Here is a 12527-nt window from a genome sequence, read left to right as displayed (position 1 = left end):
CCTGACCCAGAATCAGGCTGAGGCAACAGACGGTTCAGCTGTAAGATACGGGATGGTACGTGAAATCGCGGATTCTTCGTAATGCTTTATGGTATCCATAACACCATACTGAATAAGGTATTCAATAAATACGGTAAGTGTATCTTTCAAGGATAGGTCCAGCTCAGCTCAGCTTAAGACAGGTTGCTACATGAGCGCCAGCATCATCTCGACCTCAAACAACCCCGTCTCCCTTCTCTCCCCGCATTATCACTGGCCCGCGACTCGCAACCGTTCATAACTGCGGTTCCCGTTTTGACTTGCTAGAAAGGCAGAGACGTGCGTATCTGTCGACCAACAATACGGTGTGACAAAGCAGGCGCAGCATTATCACAGCGTTCGATTGGCGCGCCGGTCACCAGCGCAAGTCGTTATGTCGCCGCCGCCGAACTCGCCTCGGCTGCCCAGCCCGCCGCCTCCAGCCGAGTATCAGATAGGACCCAAATCGCCACTGATGGGACCCAATGCGGCTCGCCAGGCTGCCCAGATCGAGCAGACGGCCATCGATGCGAACGCCAAACGGCGCATCCACCCGGGCACGAAGTCGGCCGACATGGCTGCCGGTCCTCCGCTTGTTCCGTTGCAGGAGGTCAGCGCATCTGGTCCCCCTTCCTTGCAATGCTTCGTTCGCCAGCACTGAACTGACCCGGGCGCGCCACAGCTCGACTCGGCCTTCCAGCTCCAGGAGCACCTGGCGGCCTTGCACTACTACCACACAGCAAGTCACACGACGCCCATCACGCGCGACACGGCGAAGCTGCTGGCGAACCCACCCCCCGGCATCGACAGGACCCTCTGGCTGTACGAGCTCTGCCGCTACCTGATCGCGCAGTGCAACACCCTCATCGTCGGCTTCCTGTTCGACACGCCGCCGTGCAGCGCTGCCACCTGCCCCGAGATGCGCGCCGGCGAGTGGCAGTTCCTGTGCGCCGTGCACGACACCCCCAAGAGCTGCTGCGCCATCGACTACTGCTGTCACACTCTCGACTGGGCCGCCAATGTGGTGACAAACCCAAAGATCTTCCCGAGCCGCTTCGTCGTCGATGCCCACGACAAGAGCACCGCCGTGAAGAACTTGGTCAACGTGTTCCGCCGCCTCCACCGCATCTTTGCCCACGCCTGGTTCCAGCACCGCGGCGTCTTCTGGTCTGTCGAGAGCCAGGGTGGCCTCTACGTCTTCTTCAAGACCGTGTGCGACGTCTACGACCTACTGCCGGCTGAAAACTATAAGTTACCTCCCGAGGCCGAAGGGCTGGACAGCAACACGGGTGCCGGTGGCGATCTCGGGGATAGAGGTACCGATAGGAGACAGGGCCAGCAGCAGCAGCAGCAGCATCAACCTCAGCTCCTGGCACCACTTTCCATCGCGAAACCACCCAGCCAACGTGACGGCGATGACGGGGACTATCCGTCCGTGAGCAGGACCAACACGAGGAGGCATATTAAGAGCAGCCCCTCGGTAGGAAGCGCGGTGACGACAGTACCCGAAGCAGACGAGGACGACAGCAGTGCCGATTTGTCCAATAAGCTGGCCGGGATGCGCATATCATCAGCTCCCGCGCCACCCGCCGACAGAGAGTCAGAGCCGAATAGCATCCCGCTGATCGTCGATCCTGGGCCCTCAGCAACGGCGGAGCAGCCATTGCGACCATCAAGCGTGATTCCGCCGCCGGGAACGGCAGCGAATGAATGTCAACCGGAACCGGAGACGGACCCGGAGAAGCAAGAATCTGAAGAAGCAGCGGCCACAACGACAGCCGGGGAAACCGAGCTTGCGCCCGCGCCGGAAATGCACCTGGATGCCGAGCCCGAACCTGAGCTGGCATTAGAGGAGACGCCATCCGCAGCGGAGGCGGTCGAGGAACCGCAACAAGCCGAGAAACTGGCCGCTGCCGATGACGAGCCCGCCAGAGTGATGGAAGACACCGGAAACCAAGCGGCGCTGTCGGCTTTTGACGTCGAAGGCATCGACACACCGTCATCTGGCGGGGTGACGGGAGAGATAGAAGCGGGCGACGCCAAACCGGAGGAATCAGCATCACAGCCGCTTGCCGCGGAAGCGGAAGACCCTAGTACAGAGAGCCAGGCCGCCGGTGACGAGGACAAAGACGTTGCCAACGAGACGGAGGCAAGGGCGAAAGCAGAAGAAGCAGGGAAGGATGCCGGTGAGGTGGCGTCTTCGCCGGACAAACCCGAGGAGCAAGCTGTCGAGAGCAAAGGGCAGGAAGAACAAGGAGATGTGCAGCAGCAGCCAACGGGGGCCGAGGAGAAGGCGGGTCAGGATGACTAGATGTGGGCGGACAGATCTATAGTACTCGCTCTGGCGCTTGCCCCCTCTGACTTGATAGCCATGGTTAAATCAATGAGAGCAGCGCCTTTGTGCCATATGACGTATTGCATCCATTAGTTTGCAATCGCAAAATCGTGTTGAGGGCGCGCTGGATCCCAGTGGCCATACAGGCGAAGCCAGAGACGGAGAGCCCTTCTATTCTGGAGGCATTGCTATTGCCTTTCTGCATGTGTTCCGGCAGCCGTCTTCTCCAGCGTTTTCCTCTCCTAGGTACTTTTTTGCCTTTCCGCGAGGCACTCTTGCTATCTCATGTTTTTTAAATAGTTGTGTGATTTGTATACATAATTAGCATACCTGGTGCTTGCCGCTCTCTGTCAATACCACCCCATCACATGTGTGGCCCTGCCTGGAAAACGGCGGCCTGTCTCGTTGTGTTCTGATAATATAACTCGAGAAAATATTCGGGAATGGGGAAGGGTAACGGGTATTGTACATGCACGGGAGGGCGTGTCACTTTTAACTACCTGTAGTACCTCAAGATGAAGAAGGTTCCGCGGGTGAAAGTCTGCAGAGTAGTACAATACATGGCTTCAGTGCAGTGTATGAATTATGTGCAAGAACAAAAAAAAAACACTATGAGTTTATACAGCGGAGAGAAATAGATAAAGCCAAGTATGGCAAAGGGTAATGTTAAATATACACGACGAGAAGTGAAGTTAATCCAGGATTCCGAGATGATGCCGCCACGTGTGGGGGATTGAACGTAAAAGAAGAGAGGTGAGGTCGAAGCCGCGGCGAAGGATAACTGAGATAGGGAGTGAATGCGTGGATACGAAGGCGGTAACGTCGTAAGGATCTGTCCCGGCAAAGTGAACGGGCTGGCCTCCCGACTTCCCCGAATCTTATTAGCTTCTTACGGGGTGGCGTGTCCGTAGTAGTGTCGACCCAAGTTGTGGACGAGCTGGAACCACGGCACATGGCCATTGAAGCCGAGCGCCTGGCACATGGGTCTGAGGAGAATTTGACACGGATTGCTCCCTGGGTGTCCGAGTGTGACATGGTTCGTCCGATTTGGTGTTGCGGTTCTCGGCCGGGCAATCATTGTGTTGTCGCGCGTGGGAAGTGGAGAGAAATGTGGGGTCGAACGGGGGGCACGGAATGCCGAAGGGGTGGGTCCCCACCGGTTGCCAAGGTCCCACGGCTTGTTTCAGGTGAGCAAAACGGTGCAAGCGGCGATCCCAGCGTCTGGCCCCCTGCATTAGCAGCGAGATGTGACGTCGCAGGGCCGCATTACCGGGTCCCAGGAAATTGTCCAGGGGACCACTTTGGCGTCGTGGAAAGAGAGCCGGCATCGGACGTCAACCGGGCCCGCGTCGCGGGGGCCACTTCTGCTCGAGAAGGCCGGGGATGATGTGATGACTCCAGGTTGGTAAGCGCCCGGATGGTCGGAACGACAACCACGACGGCGTGTTTTCCGCCCCTGACGCCTCACCCCTTCGCAATCTTGGAAACCATTGCCGGTGTACCAAGCTTGTATCCACCCAACCTCCGACCTCGCCTTCCGTCCACCTGGTGCGGTGTTCAACCCATCGTCGGGTCATCCTTTCCGCCCGTACGCGCGGCGTCGTCGCCCTGCGCAGGCGCAGGCGCCTCCTCTGGTCCAATCTGCATCCGAGAGAAGACGTGGCGGATCTGTGTCAAGCTCTCCTGCTGTGTCGACAAGGCCATGGCGTTGCGTTCGTCGGCAATGGCCCGAATGTTCTGCAGCAGCGGGGTAAAGCCCTCGTCGTCCGGGAGCCACCACCGGAGGCAGCTCTCGTCGCCGAAGAGTTGTGCCATGCGTGTACGCATCGTAACGGGGGATATGTATCTAATTGTTTGTATGCGAACAGTCCCAGCGTCAGTAACTAAATGGCATCTCGAGAGGAACCTTGGTACTCGGTCAAAGTCAAGACAAGAACTCACCCCTTGGTCTCAAACAAGGCAAGCTTCCTCCTGACCCACATGTGATGCCTCGCATCCTGTGGCAGATAGAGCGCGGCAATGGCAAGACAGGAGTGCAACAGGATCAGGCTGCCCGGCGGACTGTCGGGCCACTGCTCGACCGTCTCGGAGATCTGGCACACGGCATATGCGTGCTCCATCAAGCGGGCGCGATCGTCGTCGGTGAGCTTCCCAGCAGTCTGGCTGGCGTGCATCAGCGCAATCGAGTGGTATTCGCACTTCATGAGCGTCGAGGCGAACAGTGGGGGCCGGAACAGGACGCCCGGCGCAAACGGGCTCACGATGTCGTTCGGGTCCGGCGTCTGGCCGCCGGGAAATTCGGTCACGAGAAAGGCGGCGTCGGTCAGGGCCGGATCCCAGCTGTCCTTCCAGCTGTCCCAGACGGCGGACAGCTTGCGGTGCTCAGCGCCGTACTCCTCCTCGGTGACTTCCCTCTTGGCGCCTTTGGCAAAGAGCAAGCACATCTCCATCGAGTTCAGCCGCACGCGTGCCGAGCATGCCTCGATCTTCCAGCCCACGTTGTGCGGTTCGGCCGCGGCTCGCGCCTCGTAGTACTCCGCCGAGGCTAGGTACCACTCCCGAGAGAGCGAGGTCCCGAAGCTGCCCATGATGCCGATGAAGATGTCGAAGCGCGCATACCACATCAGAGCCACGCGACCCAGCGGTGTCTGCATGATCGACTGCGCCGTGAAATTGTGCGTCAGCACCTCGAACGCTGCCTTCTGGTGGCCCATGAGGTTAACCCAGTCGCCCAAGTATTCCTTTTTTTCCCGCCCCGCCAACCTAGCCGTTAGCAACTGCCGGAGCGTTCAGGCCCGATGCTTCGGTTTTTTTTTGTTTTCTTTTCTCGGGAGGAGCGCTCACCTCGATCGTCGCAAGCTGCAGGATCGTCAACAGCGTGCCTATGCTGTACTTCTCTTCCTTCTTCAGACACTCCAGGAGCAGCGTGACGCTGTGGCTGTAGTACTGAAGAAAGTCGTTGATCCTTCCGTTCGGGTTGTTCAGAGCGTGGTGGTATGCCGAAAAGCCCACGACGCCGTAGAGTAGCGCATCGTTACGAAGCGCTAGCCCGATGAGCACGGTGCGGAAGAAGTCGTCTGCGTCGTTCACCATGCAGTAGTGGTAGTGGCTGATGTTGTCGTAGAAGTAGTTGAGGTAGAACTGCAGCTCGTGCGGGAGAAATGTCCAGTCGGGCCGTGCAGGCGGCGTGATGCTCGCCGCAGCGTCGGGGCAATGCAAGCCGCCGGAGGGCGTCTGTGTTCTCGTGGTAGTGCCCGACGAGAGCGCCGGGGAGGAGGACTTGTTCCCTTCGAACGAAGGCGTCTCCGACCCCTGACGGTGACCGGCAACAGCACGCTGGCGACCGAACGAGGACGTCGTACTGGACCGTCGCAGAGGGAAGGTTGGCATCGATGTCTGCGACGTGGCGCTCCCCGGCTCGTCCTCGTCCTCGTCCATGATGGGGTCCAGCTTGGTGTCATGCTCGACCTCGTCGTCGTCGTCGCCGCGGGAAGAACTCGGGCTCGGCTGCCGACTTGGCCCGGGACTCTGCCGGGAACCCTTTGGCTGCGGTGGTTCTGGGTAGACACATTCTCTCTTTCCCTTCCTGCATCCTACACACAGCGGTTAGCACGACTGTCCGTAAGGCTCGACGTGGTTTGACGCAGCGGATGCTGAACGAACTTTCGCAGATCGGATGGGTCTCATCGCACTATAAAAGCCTGTCAGACTCGAACGTGGGCTTCGCGGGCGGGCTTGAACATACCTTCACACGCCGGCTGCGACACGTGTAGCAGCCAGACCTGGTGCGGCGATGCTTGATATGGTCGAGACCCGGGGCGGATTTCCTCCTGCTTCTCTGCGCCTTGGGCGCGTTGAACATGATCGGCTCCGGGAAGCCCGTGAAGTAGCCGAGGCTTTGATACGGACTGGGGGCCGAAGAAGCGCCCATCGGCACAACCGGAGGCTGCGGCATCTGGCCCGGATGCCCTGCGTACGGCTGCCCCCCGACCCCCATCATGGAGGAGAGGAAGTGCTGGTAGTAGTCGCCCATCGCGGATGCTGAGACGCTGGCGGTCGGTATATCCTGGCGTCGGATCCCGTTGCCTGCCCACACCATGGGGAACTCGGCAGGTGCTGCCTATGTCAGAGACGGCGCGTTCGTTGTATGGCGAATTTTATCTTGGCAGCAGAACCATCCAGACTGCCCGTGTCGACGGGAGAACAACGGTGGCAGCCAGGACGGAGCGAACACGCCGACCAACGCTTTATGAGGACCCCGAGCCCAAAATGCTTGTGGCAGCCACTTCAAAAAAAAAAAAAAAAAACTGTCGTAGGCCACGGCGGAATGTTCCACGGAAGAGGAAGCAGGATCAGGTCGAGGAGGGGAAGGCAGTAAAAGAACAAAGAATTAAAAAAATAAAAAGAATGAACCCTTGCCGATGACTGCGTTCTTACTACAGCCAGTGCTTCCACCCCGAATACCATTCAAGAAGTATCCCCGATATTGGTACTGGATCCAAGGAAGCCGGTGAGCCTTGGAATATAGGGTACAGTACTCCGTCGTACTCCGTCGAGATGCGAAGAATCAAGCACACCCCTGGCTCTTGCAACGGGGGGCAGGTTGGCAGAGAGCGCCAGGGCCCAGAGAGGAGTCGAACGAGGCCCTGTGCAATTATGGGTCCGGGCTGTTGAGTATGTACTTGTACAGTACTGTGTAGGTATGCCGTCGGTTAGAAGATGCCGGTCGAGCTAGGTAGGTACTATGTACCGTACTGCGGTAGGTATGTTTAGGTGGCGAACCCTTCGTGGAGCTCAGCTGTGAGCTCCGTTGGAGGGTTGTGTTGGAAAACGGGTGAGGGCGGGCCGCTGACAGCCAGATGCGTACACAGTATGTACCTAAGCAGGCCGCTCGCACAAGCTTCAGGGTCAAGAGGCGTGAGAGACTGCCAGTGCCCCGGCGCTTCTGGGTCGATAGTGTAGGGATTGCTCGCTGGTGGCCCGCGGTGGGGGGGAGGAATCACAAGATGCGATGCGATCTGCTGCGAAGGCAGGTCGATTCTTGGTACGAGCGTGGGTATGCAGGCGGGATACCACTGAGCAATCGTTGACCAGATGAAGAAATACGGGCCAGGCGAGCCAGGATAACCACACCCTACTACCCCGGACACTCACCCACCCTTATTACCCACAGTACGAGTTTGTGTTGCGCAACCGTGGTAGGGGAGAGGCTGGCACCGATGCTGGCTGGAGCGGAGACAGCCGTGAGGAGCCTGCAGTGTGCACAGGCGGGGGGCGGTTCTGGTTGCAGGTAGCTTTGACGTGAGCCCTCAACAAGGTCAGGACAAGGGGTAGCCGCTGGCGGTGCGTGTCTCCTACGTACCTAGGTGCCTCCTTCGAGCTGCCAAGAGCAAGTCAACACGCCCGGTGCGGAATGTTACCGTCCAGCGATGATCGAGGGACGATGGACGACGGACGAGGTAGACACAACAGACTTGACCAGACTTAACCAGACTTGCTCCGAGAGTTACTATTACTCTTCGGCATTAGGTGTTGTACGGCATAGGATGGGGGCCAAAGCGGAGGTCGTTAGAGGCACTGTATGTATGTTTTTATGTACATACCTACCTACAGGGCGTGACGCGGGAAAGACCCCAAAATGGCAAGTGATGAATGCAACGGTGGGTTGCCCGGCCTTGTCGGCGTTGTCGTGTAGAAGACGGATGGCCCGTCCAGGAAGGGAGACCGATATTGTGAGAGCAGGGCACGGGGAGCTGCTGTTGTAAAGTACTGTGTACTGTTGCAAGGGATAAGCTCGCCCAGCTCGACCCTCGATCTCATTACCCAGTCGATCGTTCGATAAGCAGAGACCCAAGGCTAACGGCCATGGGGGAGCGATGGGGACCATAATGGGGCCTCATCCAGGATCAGCTTGACCCCAGCCTGGTCCAGGAGGCGTGCGCGGTAGGGGGGTGCCCAGGCTAGGGGGTTAACCCTGATCTGGTCCGAGCCGTAACTTCTTCTGCACTAACGTTAGCGCGTTGATTAGCTGTCACGAACGGATTGATGAGCCAGCCTCTCGGGAAGTCAATACAGCGAAGGGCCCAGACGCTCAAAAATTAGCCGGAGAGTTCCATCACATGCCATCGTCGAAAGTAGTCCCGTCGGGCTGTCTCTGCACAGGTCGATTCGGTGCTTCCCGCAACCCCAAGGGTCTCGCAATATGGAAGCTCTGCCGGGACGTGTGTATTGTACAGTACCTATATGTACAGTGCATGCGTAGTCCATACTGTGTAGTCCCGTCGTTCTTTCCCGCAAGTCTCAACTGTCAAACCTCCGCTACCATAGGACAGGAGGAGCTTCTCCCGCCCTCGCCGGGGTCCCGGTAGAAGGCGGCAGAAGTCTCTGCAGTTGTACGGAGTGAGGTAATGTTAGTTCTGCTAGCGCATTTCGCTTGACCGGGGTAGTACCTACATTAATAAGGCGCACTAAAAGTGAGCTAGATGCGTCCCAACATCTCAACGATCACGACAGGAAGGTGACCGTATAGGTACTGTACTACATACCGTAGTACAGATATATTCCATACATACAAACAAACCCCGCCCCGTGTCTCTTCAATCACCGACTTGATTCTCAGTGTGCCGGTTGGGGATAAGATCGCAGAGGTGCCGTATATGGTTCTCGTTCGTGAACTTGGACAGACGCGAGGCAGGACATCGTTTGATCGGCGGCAACTAGCAGCGGACTACTGCAGAATGTGCAGATGGCCCCTCCTCATATTCGCGCTTCAACCGATATGTTCAGGGCCGCCGGCGCATTCTCTGATACAACAAAACAACCGTTTGCATGGGTGGTGTGCGCTACACTGGCGATGCCAGCCGCGGTCACAGCTGGGTCCCTTGCCGCGGTCGTGCTCCATACGGCGCCATGTGGTGGATCCTTGCGGACTGAGACATGGGATGGCGCGGCGAGCACATGGCTCCCATGCTGGACGCCTCGAAAAGAAGGAGGGCTTCCAAAGGGATGACACGCCATAACTACCGTTAGTAGCGTGCTGCGAAGTTCTTGACGACATTCACGGCTTTGCACCAGGTCTAGAGCGTTTCCCAGCTTTCCAGGATGGCAGATTGCCAGATACATGACCGGGGCGAGTCCTTGCAGCGGGAAGGGCGCCTACAAAAGTTAGCCAATGGGCCCTTGCTTGGCCCGCGAACATCGGGCCTGCACTCCCCGGGATCCTCGTCGCCCATTGTCCCGAATGTGAAGCTGGCCCGCGGCAACGGTGGAGACGATCTGATCCCGAGGCGTGAGATAATCAGGATGCAGCAATGCAGGAGATGCGCCGCTACAACTAGGCGTGTACTACACTACATACAACCGCCGTGCCCCGTGGATCCGGATCTGGATACACGTAGTGTATATTACTACGCAGTAGAGGCACCGTGCCGGCACAAACGTGGGATTCGACACTCGTAGTGTAGGAGCTGATGCGCCCAACATCCTCAAAAGGTATGTGAGCCGAGAAGCCTTGCTGAGGACTGGTCAGATACCACATGCAGCCGGATTTATCGGGCGTGTCGCACGGACCAGCGGCCGGCAAAGCAGCATAGAACACTACTGCGGGAGGAGAACACAAATTGGAACATCACAAGTGAGATCTGATCCGGGGCGGTGCTGTGGGGAGCGCCGGGCTTCAGCCAATAGATGGCGTGTACCAGAGGAAGACGGAATGTGGTCTGCTCAATAAACTAATCTTGGCTTTGCTGCAGTGAACTTATCGAACGATGACTTTTATTACGCGGCCGTAAATTGCATACCCTTGGGGACCGGGCCGCAAGGTGCTCATCAACCCGGGTAGGGAGCTGTCCGCGGCTACGACGTACTAGGTGTATGTACTGTACGGAGTACAGCACCGATCTTCCTCCGGCTGAGGGATTCCGGAAATAAATCATCGTATGGGGCGACGATTATTGCATTGGCGCATGAGGGATCCAGGATTGCTGGCATGGGGATGACTTGTCCACAGGGCGCCAGCAGTTCGAGGCCGGACCATTTCGGAAAAAGATGTTGCTACATGGTAGACTTGCAGGTTGAGATATGAAAAAGTGAGACAGACGTCCGGATCGTTGGGGGCAACGTTGGATCTAGTGTAGGTTTGTATGCATCCATGGATGATGCAAATTCATCAGTTTCCAGGTTGTTGGCATGCGGAAAGAGCTTCCCGCTCACCCGCGGTAATGGCAATAGCATCGTCATCAGCAAAACCTAATCCATTGCTGAAAGCACAGGTGCGGTCGTCTTCATATGCAGCTGGGGACACCTCTTGTAAACCTTTTCCTACTACATGAAATCACGGGCACAGCTCTCCTACACTACACATTGCCGTGGCACATACGGCACATCATTGCCGAGGCCGTTGCCGGTGCAGGTGGCCCGGTGCGGTGGTTCATGGCTCGTATTAAGCTTCTCGAAAGCCGTGGCCCGCAAATCGGTGAAATGAATATTGGCTGGTGGGTTTGAAATCGGAATGAGCCAAGTTCATGCGACGTCAATCTGATCGGGGCGGTGTTCCTTCCGTTGGTGGAACCTCCCGGGCTGACTGGCGTGGCCGGGCTTCTTCCCTTCAACGGTGAGGGAGCGGAGTTCGGTTTCCATGGTGCCAGCTGCCCCGTCCTGGCAGGGGCCCTGCTCTAGCGCCATCTGTGTTATCTCGGCCTGAACAGTTGCATGAATCGACGGACTCGCTACTCCTTTCCTTTGCACGAACTTCTCGCTCTTACGCCCCTGATATCAATGACTTGAATACCTAGGCAAGAGACGTTTAGCTTTTCTATGTGGTACTCCGTACTTCGCCTTTCGGCCACTTTTGCATTGAGCTGCAATTTCCATCTCCTACACCAGTTTCCTTGATGCCAATTGCTGATGCGTACCATAGCTCGAGCAGAGCACTTGAAAGGGAGAATGGAATCCCGGGCCCCTGCCGTTGTTGATCTTGTCGATCATGTCCCATATATACCTAGCATCGGGCCGGCATGTGAACCATCCCAACTCCTATCTTCTTGAAGTTGTTATTGGGGATCTCTGAGCTGTCCCGCCCCAAGCGTGTGATGGACAGGCAGCTGGCGATAGCACAGCTGATTTCGCGGACTGGTCGTCGGAATCAAAGCCGCCAGATGCTAAGGTGCCCTCCGCCACTTCTCCCATCGACAGCTTTCCCGGCGCTTCCAAATTTCCTAGACATCGTCCCTCGCTTTCCAGGGGTGGGAAGGCACTTGTTCGCCGTGATATGACGGAGTGCCTCTTTTATAGTTAGTCGGAGCATATTGGTTTCGGCAGAGCTGACAATGAGGCGGACCGCAGCAAGGCTCTCCCTTGCCCTCTCCCCATAGTAGGGGAGGAGTCCGGTGCAGTCTCTGCTAGCATCAGAACTGTCTAGGCGTCCTCTTGGTTGTTATTACTACCAACATATCCACGTGTTCTGCCTAGCTTGTGGTGCCTTCGTTGACGGAGGTCAAAGCGGTAGAGTAGAGAAGCTGTCTGGCATTTCCAAAAACCAATTGTCCGGGTGGGCTCCCTTCCCCATCGCCGTCTACGTAGTTATCCGGATGGAACACATTGGAATGGTACGGCTAACTCGTCACAAGAATGTTGAAAAGACGGCCTCTCGCACAGACTCGCACTGCAGGTTACCTACTACCGGAGCCTACTAGATTTAATTGACAAGCTCTCCCCTTCCCGTTACACTGCTTGATGCGCATATTATATTGTATGTATGCACGTATTGTACAAGTACCTACAATTCCTCACCGAGAAATCGAGCTTGCATGACCCAGGCTTCCAGGACCAGCTAAGAGATGGATTCAGGGTTCAGTTAATTTATCATCACATGCATCGGCCTCGCCATTCCTGCTACCCAGTAGACCAGCTGCTCGGGGCGGGATCCCGGAAGGCGCTTCGTACGGACCCGGCCGACGGTAAGGCGCTGAGTCCAATCAGAACGACGGTTTTCTGGCGATATCTTATTCGGGGACCGCTAGCGAATCGGGTCGGCGGGGTTAAAATGCAGCCCTACATCGAATTGCCGGGTCAATTGGGGGCCACATCCGCTGGGAACCAACCTACCCGCCCTCTACCAGTGCTACCAAGTGCTACCACGGAGGTACAGTAATAGGTCGAGTTGACTTGGGGAGTC

The 12527-nt window shown here is 57.2% G+C and overlaps 2 protein-coding genes across 2 annotated transcripts; one reads left to right on the top strand and one right to left on the bottom strand.

Moving 5' to 3' along the window:
• The first annotated feature begins 124 nt into the window (after positions 1-124).
• Positions 125-2253, top strand: B0T15DRAFT_163016 (Mob1/phocein). Its single transcript, XM_062862129.1, has 3 exons — positions 125-628; positions 701-1971; positions 2058-2253. The coding sequence occupies exons 1-3, from the start codon at positions 413-415 to the stop codon at positions 2110-2112; spliced, it is 1542 nt and encodes a 513-aa protein (XP_062722830.1). The 5' UTR covers positions 125-412; the 3' UTR covers positions 2113-2253.
• Positions 2254-3795: 1542 nt separating this feature from the next.
• On the bottom strand, positions 3796-6546 carry B0T15DRAFT_163024 (uncharacterized protein). The gene is made up of 5 exons (XM_062862130.1): positions 6099-6546; positions 6017-6044; positions 5198-5946; positions 4295-5130; positions 3796-4199 (listed from the first exon to the last, which is right to left on the bottom strand). The coding sequence occupies exons 1-5, from the start codon at positions 6450-6452 to the stop codon at positions 3911-3913; spliced, it is 2256 nt and encodes a 751-aa protein (XP_062722829.1). The 5' UTR covers positions 6453-6546; the 3' UTR covers positions 3796-3910.
• Positions 6547-12527: the final 5981 nt, after the last annotated feature.

Source organism: Chaetomium strumarium (assembly GCF_033439665.1).
Source record: "Chaetomium strumarium strain CBS 333.67 chromosome Unknown B0T15scaffold_3, whole genome shotgun sequence".
In the NCBI taxonomy this organism is placed as follows: domain Eukaryota; kingdom Fungi; phylum Ascomycota; class Sordariomycetes; order Sordariales; family Chaetomiaceae; genus Chaetomium; species Chaetomium strumarium.
This window is presented reverse-complemented; position numbering and strand designations above follow the sequence as displayed.